General features: G+C 44.3%; 2 protein-coding genes, 1 long non-coding RNA gene and 1 other non-coding gene across 8 annotated transcripts in view; 1 reads left to right on the forward strand and 3 right to left on the reverse strand.

Annotated features, from left to right (window-relative positions):
• The window catches only part of AP2B1 (adaptor related protein complex 2 subunit beta 1), an 82,844-nt gene extending 69,457 nt beyond the window's left edge, over nucleotides 1-13,387 (reverse strand). For 2 of the 4 annotated variants that reach the window (XM_085315535.1, XM_085315507.1), the window contains exons 1-5: nucleotides 13,245-13,387; nucleotides 8,583-8,640; nucleotides 5,821-5,926; nucleotides 4,438-4,573; nucleotides 2,377-2,622 (exon numbers count right to left, since the gene is read on the reverse strand). In XM_085315535.1, coding sequence (XP_085171661.1) covers nucleotides 2,377-2,622; nucleotides 4,438-4,573; nucleotides 5,821-5,926; nucleotides 8,583-8,619 — 525 coding nt within the window. In that variant the 5' untranslated portion in view covers nucleotides 8,620-8,640; nucleotides 13,245-13,387. Of the gene's footprint in view, nucleotides 1-2,376; nucleotides 2,623-4,437; nucleotides 4,574-5,820; nucleotides 5,927-8,582; nucleotides 8,641-9,986; nucleotides 10,098-13,244 lie in introns of those variants that run through there. The other 2 variants (XM_085315525.1, XM_085315515.1) reach the window with 2 other exon arrangements.
• A 48-nt stretch (nucleotides 13,388-13,435) lies between these two features.
• PEX12 (peroxisomal biogenesis factor 12) lies at nucleotides 13,436-16,916 on the forward strand. Its single transcript, XM_085315570.1, has 3 exons — nucleotides 13,436-13,649; nucleotides 14,489-15,033; nucleotides 15,713-16,916. The coding sequence occupies exons 1-3, from the start codon at nucleotides 13,524-13,526 to the stop codon at nucleotides 16,110-16,112; spliced, it is 1,071 nt and encodes a 356-aa protein (XP_085171696.1). The 5' UTR covers nucleotides 13,436-13,523; the 3' UTR covers nucleotides 16,113-16,916.
• Nucleotides 16,917-18,834: 1,918 nt separating this feature from the next.
• The window catches only part of LOC146600953 (uncharacterized), a 3,095-nt gene continuing 401 nt past the window's right edge, over nucleotides 18,835-21,528 (reverse strand). Inside the window, exons 2-3 of one of the 2 annotated variants that reach the window (XR_014897106.1) lie at nucleotides 21,032-21,153; nucleotides 18,835-19,273 (exon numbers count right to left, since the gene is read on the reverse strand). This is a non-coding gene — a long non-coding RNA (uncharacterized LOC146600953). Of the gene's footprint in view, nucleotides 19,274-21,031; nucleotides 21,430-21,528 lie in introns of those variants that run through there. The other variant, XR_014897105.1, reaches the window with a different exon arrangement.
• Nucleotides 20,494-20,591, reverse strand: LOC146600954 (Z30 small nucleolar RNA). Its single transcript, XR_014897126.1, has one exon. It is a non-coding gene; the product is annotated as a Z30 small nucleolar RNA (small nucleolar RNA).

Below are 21,528 nucleotides of genomic sequence, written 5' to 3' on the forward strand. Positions count from 1 at the left end.
TTTAATCACTGATACGTACATTTGCTTAATAAAAGCTTCCAAGCAGGACTGCATTCCACCTGATCATGGAGAAATAGCTTACTAAATACTAGTTTGCGCAAAAACAAGAGTTATTTGGCAAACATAACTCCTGGTTATCAGCAACACCCACTTGAATTTCCCATGGAGAAAGCAGTAGTGAGCTGGAYAGTTTGACTAAGAAGATGAGTCTTACAATCTTCAGCCAGAGTGGACAACAACTGCACTTTTGAGGCAATGATTGTGCCACAAAGCCATAAATTTCAAAGAAGACTGAAGCAATAATCTTACCAGAGGGAATGTCCATATCTACCGCAGAACTGCAACCAGATTAAATTCTGTATAAATTCAGCAGCTGTTAGAGCCCCAAAACCGATAAAAACTCTCCCCATCTGCCCTTGAAAAACAAGAATATAATGCCCTATTTAGAGCAAAATCTGGAAAATCAGTATATGGAACATCCACTGCAYGGTTCTCCCAAAGCCTGCAGATCTGAAAATAAGCCACAAGCCTCTCCTTTTTATCACTATCGCTCCTCCAAATTGCATTCTCTCTGCTGTGAATCCTCGGCTGCCGGTAGAGCAGGTAAGTATTACATGAGGCAGGTACTGTGATCCTGTTGAGATTCAGCAGCTGTATAGCTGCAACTGATTACAGCAGCCACAGAAGCTTTGCTGTCCCAGTCCATCCTCATTACCACTAGGGAGCTCATTAGTTGTACTGATGTTTTATGAGAAATCTCTAGGCTAGCTTTGTTGGTTTATCAAACAGGGCATCCACTGCCCTTCTGTATTTCTTCCCTTCTCTCCCATCCATTTATGTTAGCACTTAAGTTAATGTGCTTTTGAAATAGATACCATTGCTCACAGAACAGCTGATGGTTCATTTACCAAAAGCTAGTTCTCAGATCAATGAGCAGAAAGAGCAGACAAAACCTTATTAATTTCTCCTCAAATACTGCYTTTCTTCAGCCAGAGCTCCTCAACTTACAACCACATGGCTGTAATCAGCAGAAGAAAATTAAAAAGTTGTAACCAAGCCTAGAAGAAGCATAGATTATATTACTGCCCACTGTACATTCCACTGCTGCCTGTAAGCCAGGGAAGGTCAAGGGACAGTGTTTAACTGAAACTAAAGCAGCCCAATCAAGTACTTTCAGAGGCTGTAAGGCACACTCATTACCAAATTTTAAAAAGCAAGTGTTCTCCTTATGCCTCAAAATTGCCTAGATAGAGAGAACATCTCCAAGTAGTCATCAATATTCATGCAGAAGCCTGGAAAAATAAATTCAGGGAGGCATGCAAAGAGAACAGCTTGCAGAAGAGTCTGATACCAGAGGCAAGAGGTGCCTATATCTTCCGGTTGGCACCACTTCTCAGACATGTTCCTGTGAAAGCCAGACACCTTCAGTTTTGCTGTCTCTAAAAAGCCACAAGGAAAGCAATCAGGAGCCTTCACTCTCCCACTAACAGGGACAGCATCTCAGCACCTGCACTTGATTTATCAAAGCTGTCCAARGACAGTTAAAATAGGTCAGTAATTTGTTTTTTATAGCTAGCTTGACTTACACACCGTACAAAGAGCTATTGGATCTATCCTAATAATTTTAAATGATGTCTTTAAGCAGAGCCAATCAGATCTGTACTCTAAAAGAAATACAAAGGAGCAATCACATCTTACATGCCAAGTTAAACTCRGTTGCAGAAATATTATTCCTTGCTACAATGACAATGATATTTGTATGCTCACCAGATTCTGGTGGATCCCAGGAAAAATACTGACTAAAAAGATTATGCTGTGTAGCACTTCAATCTATTGTCCACCATCCTTTAATTACAAATTAATAGCGGAAGAAGCCTGGTGTGGAAATAGTCCTTTCGTCACCCTTGATGACRTACTGATTTAGTAGGTAATTTACCCCTGTGAAAGTCTAGGAACGCTCTTGATCTCCACCTCTGCTCTGACAATCCATTTAACTTTATTAAAAACATAAGCATTGATTTTCTACAGTTATTATACAGCAGTAGATTTATCTGGATTGCTGACTGGAGTCATCAATCCACTCATTCCAAGAAGAGCCAGAGCTGTTACCAAGGCAGTAGTCAAGAAGAGCATTCCTCACCCTGCTTTTGACTCATCTGACCAAGAAGTRAAACTGTTGCTGCAACACTCAAGACTGCATTTAAACAGGGAAAAGCTCCAACAAATCGAAGAACAGAAGCAACTTCTCTTCAGCAAACTGTTCTCTAACCAATACATTCATTGTGGTTCAGCAGTCGCAATGAAAAAAAACTTCACGTTTCTGATTACTTGTGCATTACAAACACATGCAATGTGTTGGAAGGACATATACATTACCATGGGATTGGAGTCTGCAATCAGGTCACGCAGAGAATCCAGGAATCCTTGGTCTTCCACCATCTGGGCATTGATGTCATGCAGCTTTGCCACACAGACAGCTGCAGTCTTTCGTACGTAAGGATCTTCATCTTTCAGACACTTGCGAAGAGGCTCACACAAATACTCTGTGATCTTATCCACCCTGATGCAGCCCATCGTACGGACTGCCAGAGCACGGATCAGAGGGTTTGGATCTTCACAGTCCTGCAAGGGGGGAGAAGAACATGCAATAAACAAACATGTACATCTAAATAACAAGATCTTCCCTATAGCCATTTCTCTGTTCCTAGGCCAAACAAAAGGCCTTCTCTGATTACACACTAAAAAGGGCATTTATTTCTGATCAGGGATAAAAGGTGGAATTTACTGGTTCACAGAAACATTCTATACCACCTCAAAATGCTTTCAGGCTATAATAGCTTACAAAATAGCAAAATTGTGATCTCAGTGCCCCTTCCTTGGTTGACAACAGGCAAAGTTTCTTTCAACACAATCTAGCAGCCAAACCTGCTAGAAGTACATCTACACTACAGATGTCTCTCACCATGCAAAGGCTAGCCACAGGCAGCTTTCASACAGAATGAAATGCCAGTTTCTAGCCTTTCTGGTTTAAAGGAAGTGTTAGAATACAATGGGARAAGTCAGCAACTAAACGCAATTCAACAGTCATCAATGCTGATTACACACAGGCCACCAGATCCAGACACAAGTATCCCTTACATCTGCAACATACAAATCTCCAGCCAAAAGCACTTCAGTCTAGAGGTGCTTTTCTCACGAAAAAAAGCAAGCAGCAGTGAATATAAACACTTTTTATCCTTCGGCTATATCTAGTTTTCATACAATTAATTAAAAAAATTAAGCAGCTTTTACAGCTAAACCCTTAGCCTATCAAATCTAATCCATCTACATCTCTGCAAAACTCCTCCAAATTCAATTTATAAAAGGATGGAGGCAGAATGACCCACAAAAGCATAAGGCACTTACCTTTTTATTTTTCCTATAACTGTAAAACACCTGAAAGCATCAATTTTAAAGCCTATGAGCAAAGTGACATATCTTACCAATGCATTCAACACCTTGAGCTGTGAATTGCATGTGAAATGCTGAGCTAGCGCAGACTAGTGCCAACATTTCCTCTTTAGTAACATTTGTCCCTCATCTTGGCAGAAGRGACATTAGACATTTTCTTGCAGGGAAAAGCATGGAGCTGGAAAACATCAGGTCTGTTTCTAGGTCCGTTCTAACAGAATTACACTTTGAGGATATGGTATACAAGAATACTCTTCCCAAGAGCCTGTAGATGGAGGTAGGGGCATCTTCTTTATCCAGGAGAGCAGACCACTGTCAGCCTAGGTACCTCTCACCTCTTTCAGCCTCAGACACCACACTAGAAGCTGAAAATATGATCAGATTTCCCAGTTTCTAGGAATTTCTCATAGTCTAGGAGGAGTCTCAAACTTTTTCTAAGCATTGGCTTTTAACTTACATAATGAGGGATTGAAATAATATTCCCCAGATAAAGAGAGGCAATTTGACAACACAAAGGCAATATGGTGATCGGGCTATTACTCTCCTCTGAACTGTCTTTCAGTTTCACCAGCAAGAGATAAAAATATTCCACACAGAGTTCTGCTGAGGCATTCAAAGGAGAAGTGGATATCCATGTGACACAGATACTACAAAGGCTGAAAGATGAAGAATATACGTTCTCATGTCCATGAACAGAAGCTGGTCTTCAATGATGGTTAGTAAAACAGAAGCAGCGTTTCCTCGAGCAGACTTCCTCAGAATCACTTACAGGGGGTCACCTCCTCTGCCATAACTAGTGGCAGCAAGTGAGAAGTGAGACCTATGCCTGTTGGATTCAGCCAGCTCCTCTACAACTACCCTCAAACTCAGAGCCTTATGTACAAAAGCAGAGACTACCAGCAGCTCAGAAAGAGCTAATGGACAAAGGAGACGCAGTGATAGCCACAGCACCAGACCATTTTCTGATGAGCCTTAGGAGCAAGTTACCTTCACAAAGCTGTTGACTGCCATAATGGCCATATCCGGCTGACTTTTGGCATAGTTCATCAGATACAAGTACACCAGCTTCTTCAGCTCCAAGTTATCAGTCTGCATGCAGTTCACAACATCTGGAAAGAGTGAGCTGGATAAAATAGAGTAGAGCAAGAGCAGAGACAAAGCAGTGAGATTACATTGTGAGTAAAGGGGTAGTAGGAATATCAAGGAAGCCAGGAAGTCTGGAATTCCACTGTAACTATTCTACTGACTAATAAGAGTTAATTCTGCTCCCAAAACAATTTGCAATGGATTTTATAATAGTTTAATCATTTAATCTCTTCTAGGGCTTTAATATAGGCCAGTGCCTGAAACACTGYAATTTCCTAAAACTGTTGTAATTGTGGAGTTCAGCAAACAAAAAACCCTACCATGCCAGCCTTGGAAATTAACCACCCACAAAACAAAGATGCTTAAAAAAATATTCTGGTGATGCAGGACAACTGATTTACAATGAACCTGCCAAAATTCAGCCTCGTAAATTCTAAAGCAATTAGGAGATTTAATACTGATAGTAAACTGAGTTTCACTGAAATGTTAAGCAGCAATTTAAATGGCAGTGCAGAAAAAAGGAGAAGGTTGCACATTATTTTTCCTCCCTCCAGTTTATCTGTTCCTTCATTCTTCATCAAGTCATGATGCTAAATCTGCAACCTTGTATGAATTTTTCTGGCAACAGACTGTACTGCCATGAATCCAGGATTATTGTGACTTTATGGCAGAAYCCAGTAACAGAGGAAGCTGGAAGGAAGAAAGTGTTTGCTTAAGCAAGTCTCTCTGGTTGCCTCAAAGACAGTGAAAAATACTGGAACAGCTTTGCAGAAGGTAAATTCCCCTGTGCTTTAGCAACTGTGATGCAATCTCAAAGGCCTAGTTTTTAAACGGAGTCTTTTTTAAATGTTCCCTTACCTGCAATGGTATAAAATAATTTAAAAGAAATGCTTGGAACTACCTTCACAAAACTAAAAACCTCAGCTAGCAAGCAGATCAGAAAACGTTGTCTATAATGACATCTAAAAATGGCTGAATTCTGGAAGCATTTTTAAATAAAAAGCACTGACAGGCTCACAGCTATACTGGCACTGAGAAACTTGCTTTCTTTTGCTTTCTGTAACAGAAAGGCGCTCAAAAAAMCTGTGAATCAAGCACAGCATAGGCCAGGACACAGCCAGCCTCACTACCCAGCTCACTAAGGTGAAGAACTTAGATCCTGCTATGTAGTGTCTCCTTTCTCCCTGKTGGGGAGCCTTCCAGAGCAATGTAYGCCTCTCACACCTCACTTAGGAGTCCAGGGAGAACTGAACCTACTACAGGTGAAAGAAAAGCAGCTTTTACCTGACATCCTTCCCCACAGTCATGGCTGCAATAACCTTTTTTACAGCTTCTTTCCTCTTCTCTTTCTTTTCATTATTGAGTTCTGCCTTCAGTTCAAAAATTTCTCCTGCAAGAACAAAAAACAGATTGAGACTCTCAGAAAAAGAAGGTCTGGCTTTAGGGATAGCTTGGAAGTGACCCAAATTCCTGAAGAAGATTTGTAGGACTATGGGGTGGGCTGGGAGGTGGGGAGGGAAAGGGAAAGGAGAAGGAAGACTAACTCTTCTTCAATAGGTAAAGACATTCTTTGGCTTACATACAAACACAGATGCGAGTACAATCAGAAATGAGGAAAAAATTATCTAGCTACAAAAAGGATGAAATGAAATGAAATACATTCAAACTTTCTCCCCACCTTCTATACACATCCCCAAACTCTTCTGCCTACGGTTACTGAAGCATCCTATACTGGCTATGTGATGACAATTATTTCCCTTGCAAAACTAGAAAACTGTCCTGCAAGATGACCAAATTCACTTTGCATTTTGCAAGGTTTAGGCTGAAAAACAAGATTTTCCTCAAACAAGGAAGAAAACGCAGTCTGCAGAGTTAACCTGCCTGACCATTTGAAAAGAAGTACTGATAAACTCCCAGGGAGGGGAGGGATTTGGGATTTTTCCCCCCTTTTTCAGTCTGTTGCTCCCATAAAATCARCACACTACCATGTAGAAGCTGTGATACTCTATGGAGAACATGGTTCAAGAAGCAAAGCTGCAACACTGAGAATGATGTGGACTATAGCTTGATAAATAAAAAAAAGGAAAATAAAGAAGATTTTACAAGAACCACTCTACATGCTGTAGCTCTCCCACCTCTCAAATATTAAACTATATCTCTGTAGTGTCTGCTTCTCAGCAGTACATAACCAGGAAGAAAAGCTTAAGAGATGCCAGATCAGTGCCTGTAAGAAAAACTAACTCAGCTAGGAGTTTTCCTAGACTTTTTTACTTTTGCTCATTGTTTGGCTTCATGCAAGTAAAATGAGGAAACAGCCAAATGCCAGACTGCAGTGTAACACAGATGCCATGAGATATAACAGCAAAAACAGGGAAGCATGAATTCAGTCCCGTAGAATAACTTTCTTCCAGGTTAGAAAGACAGAAGTGCTACTAACAAAAGCAGTAAGTAACACAGCTTGCCTGGATGCTGAGGTCACTCTGCGGTAATGGAAGCAGTCTTTTCTCTGGTTATAATTCTTCTAGTCACTATTGCATGGAAAGTCAGCTCAGGCTGGATCACAAGCGTGGCAAAGCACATTTGCAATATAAAACAAAAAGCATATAAGACAGCTTATCAAGCCTGCTCCAGACAGAACAAGGGGTGTGAGAAGGATAACACTCCTAGCAGGCAGCCAACTTCCCCAGGAAYGATGGCAAGCAGTATTCCCACAAGAAGCCACAGACTGAGAAGGACACATTACAAAGACCAAAATATCTCCTATAAAGTACATTCTAACCCCCAACCTTTGATTCCCACACACCAATGTCACACCTTCAGAGCAGCAATACTAATTACTGAACAGCCTGGCTAAAAAAGACTAGCAAGTACTTAGAAAAGAACAGAAGTTACTGTCTCAAGAGCACAGTGCGGTGACCACCTGCCCGAGAAARAGATGCAAGCGTTGTTCACACCGTGATCACGCCCTGAAACCTAGCTGAGCCAGTAGCAGCAGCKACAGCATTCGTACCAAAGCTCAGTCAGCGCCGGTTGGCCTCTTGTAGCCATCCCAGAAAAATCTGGCTGCTGCTTTAGGACTGAACTTACAGAGAGAAGAGGTCCTTAGAAAGATGTGAACTGTGTGCGCTTAATTTATGAGCTTCATTCTGAAGCTCAGTGAAACAAATAGATCAGCACTGTATTTTTCCCCCCCCACTGGTGCGCATTCCTCAGAGGCATTCAGCGATTCTGTAAAGGAGAGGCAAAAGTTAATGTGAACCATTTTCCATATCTGTTGGAGGAGGAATGAGCTATGTTTAAACCACAGTCAATATGAGTTGAGATAAACGGGGTGGGGGGAGGAGGAGATAAGAATAGGTTAAAAAAAAAGATCTGCCTGGGCATTTTCAGTAGAACAAGTCCTGGCCTGGAATATACGAATGGGTTAAAACAGTCCTAAAGATCCCTTTCAATCCTATTTTATAAACTCAAGCTATTTCAGAAGAGCTTTGACTTTGAACAGTTGCTGTGTTTTTTCCTGAGCTGAAACGACCACCACAGTTACAGTAAAGCCAAACAAAACATCAAAGGGAGTATAGAGAAAACAAAGGAATTTCACTGCAGCTTTGGAGGAAGCAGCAAGAGGAAATCCATTACCTTTGCTACCACCTGATGCAGATATACGTACACTTAAAACAAATACTAATCTCTCTCAATCAACCTAACCCTGTGATGCCCAACTGCAACACTGTCATCAGTCTTGAACTTGTCGCCACATAATTAATCCTTTGTTTCTGACCAGATCTGCATTCAAATCTCAATGTTTTGTTCTCTGAACCTTTAAAACGGAGCAATTTGGATCATTTGTGCATTACAAAGCTGTACAATACMTCAGTTTTGTCTTCTGTCACCACATGACCTACTTTTGAAGTTTCTCCCTGGATGATTAAGAGAAGAAATAGGGACAGAGCTAACAGAAAATTACAAATTCTTCTGCAGGAAGTTAAAAAAAAAAGCTGTGTAAAAATAGCCACCGACCACCCCCAATCCACTCATTTAACATTAACCTTTTTTATTGGTCGTGAAGTATTTGGAGTCAGTCATGGTTCCAATTCCTTAAAACACCTGAAAGAGAGAACAGAGAGTCAAACAACATTCAGAGCTAACATCATCTAGCTTGCAAGCCCAAAACTCAGAGGAAAAACACTTAGTGAGAGCATGTAACGTAAGGAAAGAAGAAAATGCTTTACATCACAAATACAAGTTTCACAACCTTCATTCTGTAGCAGATGTTGCTATTGGGAAATCAAYGGATTTAAATGGTTCAAATGAACAGCACCAGTGAAAATAAAACCACCTATTGCGGATAGACTAGAAAAGCAGTGGTGCCCACCCCAGCTCTCTAACTTTTAATCGTGGAAGGAGAAAGACCATTTTTAACTGCTTATAATGAGGAGCTCTTGACACGTTCTGCAGCTGTCTTTCCCCTGGGTGAAAAATTTCATTTTCCAAAAAAGCAGTGCACATTTACTATCTCGACTGGAAGTGAGAAGTCCATGTTTCAGACAAAGGAAACTGTCAACTCCCCCTATCGATACATTTTTATGTTGCATCCTGATGGAACGAATAATTAACCCTACTTGCAATACCCACCCAGAGGCCCTTTGATTTTTTTTTCCCCCCTCTTTTGTTCTTCCTAAACCCTGGGAAATGCAAAACATTTTTTGAAAAGAAAAGCTATTATTTTTCAGTTCTCTCAACCTTGAAACTGAAATCTTTCTTTGTCAAGATCTTACACCCCACCTCCAACACACAYACAAGCTTATTATTTCTGTGGTGCACTGCATTTTTGTGAACAGAACTGAAAAATGCTGTTGATCCAGCAAAGTGCTTAATGGAGCTCTAAGAAAGGTCTCATCAGCACTTATCTTGCACCACAAAACCAAATTATTAATACTTAAGATTACAGAGATTGTCCAAACATAGCAGAGAGACATAATTTCACGTTTGCAGTTGCCAGCTCTGTGACAAACATGACTCAAACAATTGCAAGTACTGGCTGAAAAACAAGTATGGGTTAGGCAATTTTACTGTTTTTGATGATACGATCTACATTGCAGCTACAAATCTTTATCTCCAAAACTATCCAAAACATGGTTCTTCCTACCTTTTTATTTCTTTACTTATTTTTTGCCTGATTCCCCTTCTCTTCTAGATAYTGTTATTACTTTTAAATGTTACCAGCAAAGAAGTGAGTCATTTTTCCCCCTCAGCGCCACTGCCTGTTTGCCTCCAACCTTCTTGGGCCTTTTTGGCTCAACAACGGAAGGGCAAGCTTAACTCTGAACTCCAAGATGCTGCCCAGCACTGGAACTAGCGTTGCTTGTTTCTTAACACTTTTCTTCCTCATTCTTTAACCAACCTCAACATCACTATCATTTTTTTTCTGGCCGCTTTAATCATTTTAGTACCTCAGGAGTTAACTTCACATGAGCAGCGGCCGAGGGATAATGGCAGTTTCCATCATCTTTAACGTGCTTTACAGGGTGGCAACGCAGAGCGGTTGTGATCTTGTCCAACCGCCAAGAAAGCAAATGAGAATCAGAACCTGTTGCTTCGCTCCTGTCTGTCCTGGGCCTGCTGGTTACCCCTCTTCATCCCAGTGAGGCAGTATTATTCAAACTGGCTTGATTTCACCCCTTTTCTGCTCCTGCCAAGCTGGAGAGCAAACGATGCCTGGGGGCAGCTCTGGAAGTGCACTTCRCCTGCAAGAGAGGCTTCCCCTCCTCTAAGGGAGGCTGGATTGGGAAGACCACATGAGCCACAACATAACACAGGAATCTTTCCCACAAAGTCACAGACTCCCTAGCTCAGGCGGCTATCGCAAGTCTCGTGATATAATTAAAAAACAACCTTGTTTCAGCAGCAATGTTATTGCTGACACAGTCCTTCAGATTTGAGCCCAGCTCAAAAGAAGACTTAAATGTTTTCATCTACCAGCATATTTGGCATGATGCCATGCAAAAGGCATTCAACACAGTCTCACTGTGCTTTGGTCTGGTTGCACTATATGAGTCTTTATCTACCYGGGTAATACCTTCTAGCTGAGCTTGACTGATACTAACAACGACCAACAGCAGATTGCAGAGAAAATCCAGGGCGAGGGGCACAAAAAACACACATCACCCAGTTGTACAAAGCTACAGAAGAACCCTTGCTGAATTTCATAGGTTATATTTATACTTAAAAGCAGGATATTTCGCTGTCTTTCTAACTTCAGATCACATACTTGGAAACATGGACAATAATCATAAAAAGACCTCAGACTTCAAACAAGGCTAACCACAGTACACGTCTTCACAACCTCTGTTCTGACAAATGTAAAACAAGATTTGATTTATTTCAATAGGAAACAAAACTACTATATTCCAAGTGCAACACTGGAGAAAACTTTTTCTGCAGGTACATGGATTTTTGGTTTTTGTATGCCACAGCTTGCTTCACACGTTGTTAAGAGACAGCTTGGTAGCAGTACTGAGTATAATCTACTAGGCAAACTCCTCATAGTTTACAGCAAGTCCCAGATGAAGGCCAAAAACAAAGAGGTGCAGATTTACAAATAGCAATGTTTTAAATAACTCAAGAAAATGCCAGCTTCTTATACACAAATTAAATATGAGGAGAGCAGAGACAACTTAAAATCATCTCACAGACATCCTTATGTTTTTAGAGAAAATCTAAGATAGATTGCCCTTACCTTCCTGTTCTGTGTCTAACCAACATCTGCTAAATTGAAAACACATAAAAGGCATTCAAACCGATAGCAAAAGGGTCCTATTCCACCCCCACACACTTCCTCCCCCAAAAAGCAAGAGACGAAGCAGAGGAATTCCTCCAGAAGCTCTGGCAATGGTTAATGCTTTAAGCATTAGCTTGACATTTAAATGTAGATCAAACCAAAAATATGACTCAAGATGACGACTAAGGAACCATCATAACCAGAAACATAAGCAGCTTCAGTCTAAAACGACAGAGAAAACTGAATCCAGCAGCTAAGCAGCAGGAGCTTTGCCCTGTGCAGATTTCAAATGACAGCCTGGCCTGAGCTTCATACCACTGATTTCACACAGAGGTGAAGAGGGACTTGGCAGGTTTAAAGTCTCAACTCAGTGTTAACCTAAGCATACTAGCACTGGAAGTCTTGTGTTCAACCCGTAAAGCTCTAACACGATCCCCATTTTAACCAGACTTATACAGGAGCCGGTGCTCATTTCTTATCTACACGTGCCTTGCTCTGCAAAACCTCTAGAGCACGCGCATGATAGCCCAGTATCGCTTGGGGCGGCCTGGGCACCAGGAAACAAATGGAGCAGCTGAACACAGATGGTAAAAGGGAAAACTTGCCTCGGCTTTAGAAGCCCTCAGCCCTGAGGGCACATGCCAGCAGTAGGCAACCCGTCCCCTCTTGGAGGGCAAGGGCACCACCACCCCCAGGYCTCTGGTGCTCCTCATCCCATTCCCAAATTTTTGTGCCTCTGATCTTCTCCTTACTCCTCAGACCCTATCTCCCCAACTCCAGGACTGGCTTTGCCACCAGGCCCTCCACTCTATCCCTACTTGATGTCAAATCCTTCCCACCATCAGCATGCAGCAGTTCCTCCATCAGCACTAGGTCCACCTGCTCCCCACCCCAGCACCCGCTAGTGKTAACAGCCACCCTCCTTCAACGATCCTTGTCCCCTCAAGCCCTCTGCTCACCAGCCTCCTCTCCTCAGCAGCATCCCYCATCCCATACCTCTCCCAGTTCCCCCCTCAGGTACAGGTGCATCCCACCTCAGCCCCCAGCCCCTTTTCCCAGTGTTCCCAACTCCAGCAGCACATTCACCACCCCATGTCTGCCCATTCTTCCAGGACTCCTTCCAAGGAGCTCTACTCTTGCTACTAAACCTTCATCCCTGTCCAGATCTGTCATTCCAGTAAATCCCCAACTCCCACCTCATCTCCCCTCCCCAGTACAACCAACCCCCATCRCTACCCAGTCCCTCCACTTGCCCAGCACTCCATCCTTGCCCAGRACATCTATACTTCACCCCTCACTCGCCACCCCTGCCAACCACCTAACTGCCCCAGCACTTGCTCTGCTACCCCACTTGTACCTACTCCCCCCTTCCAGTACTTTCAGCAATCACCCTCTGAGCCCATCCTTGCCCAGTCCCCCCAGGACTTGTCCCCCACCCCTGCCCATTCCTCCCAGTCCTCCCAGCTGCAGCACTCCTGCCCTGTCCAGTGCCTCCTCCCATGTCCCTAGATCTCATCTCCACTCCTGCCAAGTCCCCCCCAAGTACTGACTCGCCACCATCCAGTCCCCACCTCCAGTACCCATCCCCCATCCTACTTGCCCCAGGGTCCCCTCCCATCGCTTCCCAGTCCTCCCAGTGCTCCCTGTCAGCGTCCCAGCAGTCTCCACCCTAGGGCTCTCAAGCAGAGCTCCCATTCCATCCCAGTGCCCTTTTCCAGCGCCTCCACCACCTCCCAGTTTCCCCTCCCAGTGCCTCCAACCCCTCTCAGTTCCCCCTCCCAGTTCCCCCCACCGCCTCCCAGTGCCTCCATCCTTTTCCAGTGCCTCCCAGTTTCCCCTCCCAGTGCCCCCGACCGCCTCCTCGTTCCCCTCCAGGGCCTCCACCGCCTCCCAGCGCCCCAGCAGGCCCGGGCGCCCCCGCCCCACTCACGGCGGCGGGCGGCGGCGGACACACCGGCTGCGGGGGCGGCCGCGGCGGAGGCGGAAGCGGAAGCGGAGCGGAGCAGCCGGGGAGGACTCGCGAGGAGCGAGAACCCACCCTCACCCCGCCTAGAGCGGCCGCCGCCCTGCCACCATAGAGGCGGAGACAGAGCGCCGCCACCGCGCCCCGCTTCCGGGGGCGGGGCCCGAGGCCGCCGCCGCCGCCGCCGCGCCNNGGGGGTGAGGGCGCGGGCGCCGCCAGCTCCCCCTGCCGGCGGGCGGCGGCGCCATGGCGGAGCTCGGCGCTCACCTCACGGCCGCCCCGGCCGGCGGCGACAGGCCCTCCATCTTCGAGGCGGTGGCGCAGGACAGCCTCATGGCCGCCGTGAAGCCGGCCCTGCAGCACCTGGCCAAGGTAAGGGCCCGGCGCCTCGCCGCCCGCGGGGCCGTTTTCCGCGAGGTGGCGGGCGGCGCGCGCTTCCCGCAGCGGACCGGAGGCCTTGGCGGCGGCGGGTGCAGTACCGGGCGACGGGCTGCTCCCRGGTGCAAGCCGACCTGTCGCAGCACGGTCGTGGCGTGGGGGGCAATGCGAGGAGCCGCCCGGCGTCCTGCCTCTGGGCCTACGGGCGCCCCTCTCCGGAAAGCAACTCCCGTCGGTGTTACGGTCCTCGCKTCTTGTGTGCTCTTCAAAAACTGCGCTCTGGAAGCTGTCTTCAAATTGCCCGGCAAGTGTTAACCTCGTTTCTCAACAGCGTTGTTTCGTGGGGAAGTTGCCTAAAGAAAACTCGGGAGAGTTCTGTGGGCTGTTCAAGATGGTAACAAGAGCAGGACAAGCAGTCCGTGTCAGCGCAGGGGGTGCAGACTGATCCAGGCTCCCTCTGACCTTGGGTCAACCAAGCCAGAATCAAGATGGAAACTGGAGTTGGCTTGTGTCACTTTGACTCAGAGAGCTCCGCTGTATTCMTGTGTTCTCAGGGAGGCGTGCATTTAGCAAGGACAGGTAGTGTAGACAGTAAATATTTGACAGTGAATGCTTYGAGGGGAAACTGCTACACAGAGCAGACTGCTCACTGCTACACACCTRGAGAGGTTCTCAGCTGGGCCTTTCATCACCAGGATTCACATTTGCTSACAGTAAGAAGCAGTTTTGACCCATTCAATTCACTTTCTAAACTGCAGGAATAGTTTATAGTTCCTGTAATTTAGCACGTCTTCACCACCAGCTCCTTAGCCACTTTATGTCTCTTTCAATAGGTGCTTGCTGAGTCTAATCCTGCCCGATATGGCTTCCTCTGGCGTTGGTTTGRTGAGGTCTACGTCCTCCTGGATTTACTGCTCCAGCAGCAATATCTGGCCAGGTGCAGTGCCTCTTTTTCTGAAAACTTCTATGGCTTAAAGAGGGTAGCAATGGGAGACTGCAAACAACAATCGCTGGCCAGTGCTGGCCTGCCAAAGAAGCAGCACTGGCAGTCTCTCCTTTTGCTTGTTCTTGTCCCTTACCTGAAAGGAAAGCTAGAGAAACTGGTGTCCAGTCTAAGAGAAGAGGATGATTACTCCATCCACCCTCCCTCATCATCCTGGAAGCGCTTTTACAGAGCCTTTCTAGCTGCCTATCCGTTTGTAAACATGGCCTGGGAGGGCTGGTTTCTTATCCAACAACTGTGCTATATCTTCGGGAAAGCTCAGCATCATTCACCCATGCTGCGGCTGGCTGGCGTTCGCCTGGTGAGACTGACTGCAGATGATATCCAGGCCTTGGAGAAGAAATTTGCAGTAGCCACTCCGASTCAGCCACACAGGTACATCAGAACATGGCTTAGCAGCTACTTGTTGAGTGTTCTGTGGGTGGGTCAATGTAGAGAKAACACCACAAGGTGAAACTGTCTTGTTATCTTGAAGAATTTCTGGAGAAAGTTTCCATGTGGCAAAACCCTGCTTCAAAAGGGAGCATCATGATAGTAAGTGTAAATAAGGAACAAAAGAATAGGGATTAGCTTCACAGGAGTTTGTGGTAATAAAATCAGAATGCTTTTTTGGTGCTCCATCCTCCATCCCATTTCATCTTCAGTTGCACTTTATCAAGGGAAGGAGACGGTACCCATTTGGGGAAAAGGACTAAAACCGAGCCACCCAATTTTCCTTAGCAGCGTTAGTCATGGCCACATTTAATGTCCTGTCCATGAGTGAAATGTTCTGTGATCCAGGTCCCTTCAAACCAAACTCTTCTGATTTAGATCTCTGAGAAAAACAGGACTTGAAATTTTCCCAAAGATCCTATGCTCTTCTTAACTCACAAAGAATCTGAGAGAAACAGCCTAGCAGATGCCTCATTACAAACATGGGACAGGTTAACAAMATTATTTAGTAGTAAGAAGCTGTACAGAGCAGTAACTTACCCCAAATCTTTTTTGCTTTGGTTTGTGGAGGGACAAATGTTCAGTACTGATAATTTCTTCATACCTTCTCTCCCTGCTACAGCATTAAGTCACAAGTCCAGACAGCAGTGAAGAAAGCATTGGGTGGCATTGCTTTCTCCCTGTCTACCGGGCTGTCTGTAGGTGTATTCTTCCTTCAGTTCCTGGACTGGTGGTACTCCTCGGAAAACCAAGAGACAATCAAATCTCTGACAGCGCTCCCTACTCCTCCACCACCAGTACACCTTGACCATGGGGTGGACTCAGCTCTGTTACCTAAACTGAAGACCATGTGCCCACTGTGCCGCAAAATTCGAGCCAATGCCACTGTCCTGTCCACATCTGGCTATGTATTTTGCTACCGCTGTGTGTATAAKTATGTGAAGACTCACCAACGATGCCCTATCACGGGCTATGCCACAGAGCTGCAGCACCTTGTCAAACTGTATTCCCCTGAGAGCTGAAAGGCCTGCTCTGTGCTTTCACAGAGATGCATCTCTGAGACTAAGTGGCAGGACCACTGGGTAGCAGTGAGCCTGAATTTGCCTTTTCTGATGTCTAGAGAAGGCTATCGACCATTACAACTTGTAAGTGATCTCTAAAGCTCCTTTGAACCTTGCAGCACATTAGAGTTTTGCTGCCTTGGTAAATTTTGATAAGGCTCCACCTCTTTTTTTTAGCCATTCAAAGCATCCCATGACAAAGCTCCAGAGGCRTTAGACAGTCATGATCTGTCAGTGAGCGTAGAAATGCCTTCAAAGGCAAACTGAATGGGAAGAAACAATGATTTGGGTAGTAAGAATGAAGATGTGAGGGCCAAAGAGCACCACTGACAAAAGTCTTGCTTGARGGCATGCCCAACAAATTGGAGAGCTACAAAAAACTGTCCAGGCAAGCTATTTCACTCATAGCAGCTTCACAGACTAGTACTACCTGCAGCAGGCTCTGGCACTAGTGCTTCTTAAAGACTTCCTTTTCTGATCATAGCATTCTTAAGAGTCTCCATGCATTTTCAGGCTACTCACCTCTGAGTTAATGACAGTATTACACCCCTAATTCTCATCAACAGTTCTAAACTAAGACTTTGACTCTCTAAACAAGAGGTGATGTGTACAAACAAAGATACAAGACCAGAAGGGAGGAAGACAAAAACCAGATTAAAGCAGCAATTGTGCCAGTTCATGAGAATATATTTTTTTTTTGTTAAATGCGTCCACAAATCTATTGTCATCTGCTTTTATAAAGCAAAATTCTTTCTTGTTTTAGAACCCAACTGCATCTGTTTTTTTTTCTAACTTTCGGAAAACCAAGTGCTCCTCTGAGGTTTTATCTGCACAATAGAGACTAGACTAAAGCTACTTTTATTTTTACAGATGATGATCATGGATATAAGATTAGTATTTTGCAGGCTGGGAATTTTTAATGCCTGTGTTTGAATTTAGTATTACATTGTTGTTATTCCAGTCCCAATCAAAACTGATCATGTAGCACATTCCTATCACAACGAAGCATGCCCTTTCACTGAACAGGGAAAAGAAGGAAATGTGCATGATGTTACAGGTGCTGCTTGCTTCAGACCGCTCTGACTGATAAGACACGATTTTTCTTGATGGAAGGTTGATTTTCTTGACTCAGCGCTAGGGAGCAGCAGTTAGCTGCTCCAGACATAATCGTGGCATTGCCTATAGAGTACGAAGCAAAGTTTGCTGCACAGAATATACAGTCTTTCCAGATTAAGAGAGATGCTCTAACATTTAATTCATAAACCGATGATCTCATTTTACCRTTTTAGCCCTGCTTCAGAAGGCAGAAATCAATAAAATCCTCCCTTATGTGTGAGCAAGATAACAGGCRTATTGAATAGGCTGGAAAAATACAGTAATTTGCATCTTCCCAAAGGTGCTCTGGAAAACAAACAAACTTTTCTAACACATGCTTTTCTTATTTCTATACCATTGCCAGCCCCTTCTACCTCTGCAGTTATGGGATAAGAACAAAAACTATCAAATCTTTCTTCCCTCCAGTAATTCTGGGATTGATAACAAAGAAAAAAAGATACCTCTTCTTTTAGAAACCTCACACATCCTACTGGAAAAGAAATTACATTCAATGCAAGATTTTCTGAGATTTTAAATCACTTTCAGTTCAGCTCGCTTTGGGCTTTGATGTTAACTCATACCACCTGCTACATCATACCACTTGCTACATCAGTTTTGTTTCATACACTGAGATTCTCATCTCTAATGAAAAGTCAGTATCCAAGATGCTCCATTGTTGCTACATGGTCTTAAAATAACCAGTATGGTTATACAGACAGCACTGACTGTCCCACTGACTCCAGTGCAACTGCTCATTTATAGGAGCTGCAGGATTTGACTGACTATTCAAATTTAGGATAGGTTTGTTTTCCTTTGGTCCTTCCTGTACTTAACAAATTATCTCTTCGTTGCTCAGTGAGAAGCTGGGCAAGCACATAATGATTGACCTCAGAGACACAGGACAGAAGAGTGACTGATGCAGACTTGCCTGCTAGCATGGTAGATCTCTTGGGCGGGATCTTCAGCCTCCTCCCCTCTAATCCAAGATATACTAATAACTAGTGGACAGCACAGCCCAGTTCATTGCACTTGTGCTGCTCCAGGGCCGATGYACCTTGTTCGCTCATGGTTAATAACTATTCCCCTCCCCAGAGCGGCCACTGGATGTCCTCCTATTAGGCTCTGGCTGCCTTCCACTCCACCTCCCTCCTGCACCATGCTGTACAATGCTGAATTCTTGCCAAACTGAGATTTGGCTGACTCCACAGCAGCTCTGGGACCTGCTCTGAACCACCCACATCTAAGCTTCACAGTTTAGGACAGCTGTAATTATTCTTTTGAATGTTAAATTGCTCTTTAAAGCTTATTTGACTAACAGGCATTAAGTCCACAATGGTGACAGACTCAGCAGTTACCTGGCAGATTTTATTAGTGTTCCTGCGGGTGGCTGCAAGCAGTTTGGATTTGACTGCTTTTGCTAACTGGCCTGTCCTGAGTAGCCAAATACCTATCTGTTACATTAAATTAGCTGCACTAAACAACACTATGAAACTAATTCATATTACACAAACATCCCCTTTATCTACTTTGTACACTGTAATAGTACTGTTAAAGCCATGATGGTATCAAGACATACAAGGAAAGGATATTTGTTATTACACCAACTTTATTACACCAGTCTTCAGATTTACATACTAACTGTGGATGCTACATGCTCACGTATCATGTATATGCTCAGAACACTTTGTTCTGTTGCTTAATACAATTAATTACTTCGTTGACAGCACTGGAGTTAACCTAATACATCACTGTCATAATTTGACTTTTCAAGTATTTTAAAAAATGCTTAATGAAGATAAACCACATTCACAACTCAGTCACTGTTCAAAACATGAGTGCATTAACAACTGAGTTGCTTTCCCTACTTCCTTAACAGGAACTGTATAGCCTCTCTTGCTAAGAGATAACCACCATATCTATTCTCCTAGGTTTGATAAAAACAACTCCCCACACATAATATACCCATTCCCCATGGAATCTTCCCTCTCCAGGCAAGTGAGAAATGAATGTAAAGCCATCATCAAGACCTGGAAGAAAATGAAAACATGATTAGAGAATCCCTTCATATCTTTTCCTGCACCTGCTTATTAGCCCAGCCTTTCTGGCCAGTGAAAGGGCTGCACCTTACCCCTACACAGGCCCATATGTTTCTATTAGTCCAGCTCCTCCCTCCTTGCATTCTCTCTGCATCAGCCCACGCTGTCTGGGCACTTTTGCTTCTAAATACCTTTTCAGGTTAGGGAGTCACATGCCTTCACAAGGGGCCATTTGAAAGTATAACACTGACTCATACTAAAGACAAAGGAATCAAAATTCATTTTAACTCATTACACTATCTGCAAATTGTCTTTAGGGAAATTGTTCCTATGCTTTCTAAGATACAAATCTCTTCCTYGAGCTGGAGAATCTATTTTGTTTCACAGTATTTAGGTTTTAAAAGTTATGGAAACATAGCTATATATTGTACTATTAATGCACAACCACAAAWTTGAATCTATAACACAGCTTAAAGATAAAACTCTTTACATACAACGAACAAGTCATTGTGAAACAACTTCAGCCTCTGTGGGACTGCTGCCTTGCTACCCCCGTCCTCCTAGGTGCAACAGGAAGTGTTCCCATTAATTTTCTCCCAGAAAACCCCAGCATGTAATATGTAACAAATACCATCTCCTGTGAAGAGTTTCAGGGAATGCTTGTTTACTTCATTTTTCCAATATCTGAATTTCAGCGTCCTCTGCCCTACCAGCAGCCACATCACCCAGCTGCCAGGCCCTCCCAGCTCATATCTGACATGTAGCCTGAGAGAGAGCAGAGCACCAGAGCCAGGCCCAAGGGCACAGCTCACTTCTAAAAATACTCCTGTCTCAGTGCTCGCCATCACTAGATGATAATACAGCTGAACCAAGGGTAAGGAGGTCTCTGCATGATAACCTCCATTTTACAGAGTCTGCATTATATTTACAAATGGAAGATACAGTGGCACAACATCTGGAGTTTGCTAAAACAAGTCCCACACATGGGAGAGAAAGTAAGCAACCCCTGCRACAGCAAGCTCAGTACTAAAACCAGTGTTGCAGCAAGATACAGAAATCCAAAGAAGTATTTGTGCAACTCACTTTTCAAATCAACTTCTTTCTGCTGCTAAAAGTCATATTTTTCACTACTTTTAAGAGATGCACCAGACACATTCAAGAAATGACAAAAGTTTCTTTTCATCCAAGTCCTAGTTGAAATTAGCCTAAATAAGCTCAGAGAGAAGATTACGTGATCATGCCCTGGTCAGAGCAAAGACACAAAGTCTCAGCAATACCAGTTCAGATAATACTTCACTCATCATTGCTTTGGGCAAATCTCATTTCCATTCGGTAAGGACATCACTCTCAAGTCAAGAACTAGAAAATTATTCTCAGGGGAGAAAAAAAAGCATGATTGGTTCTGAATTGATTCTTTTCAGGATCAAATGGCTTTCTACAGGGCAGACTTCTCTGAAAAAAAATAAAAACTGACCCCTGCTAGATGAGACAGGAGTGGCAATTACAAGATGTAAAAACTCCTAATTTCTATTTCTATCTTTCTGTACTGCTCTCCGTTGCATGGCAGCACTGTGGAGGTGGTACTTGGCATTATCAATAAAGATGGATTTACCACTGAGAGCTTATGTGTTCAGCTGTGCACATGACAGAGCCATGCCCGCAGAGCAACACAGGTGAAAACTCACCATTTCTCCTTCCCCAAACAATGTAACTAAGCCAGAGAAAGCACTTTTTTCCCTCCTGACACACCTGTATTCACAGGTCCCTTTTACTGCTCCTCAGAAAAGCGTGCAGCAGATGCAGGAAGTTGCTTTATGCTCCAGGCTCCCCTATGAATTTGGAGCACATTTTCTTCTCCTCACCTCCTAATGCTACAGATTATAAGGGAATGAAACATGTTCAGCAGGAGAGCAAGGGAGGGGAGGGAGGTGACATGTTTGTTAGAACCAAACTGGAGCTCGGGAACACAGGCCGCAAGCTGCTATGTCAGGGAGCGCCAGAACCAGGCAAAACAGGAGTGGGGAAAAAAACCTGCCCTACTTAAAACACTGCGGAGGTCACTGGTTCTCCCTGGGGCCTGTTTCAGCGTGACGCTTCCCTCAAGCCGCTCATTTACACCCAACTTCCCATCTCCGACCCTGCACCCCCAGATCCTCCCCCGAGTGCCCGCTATATCCCCCCCCAATCCTCTGCCTGCACCCACCACCTCTGCAGTCCTTCCATCTCCCCAAAGCCCCCACACCCCG

Source organism: Rhea americana, unplaced genomic scaffold, assembly GCF_003343005.1.
Source record: "Rhea americana isolate MKP2758 unplaced genomic scaffold, rheAme1 scaffold_111, whole genome shotgun sequence".
NCBI lineage: Eukaryota > Metazoa > Chordata > Aves > Rheiformes > Rheidae > Rhea > Rhea americana.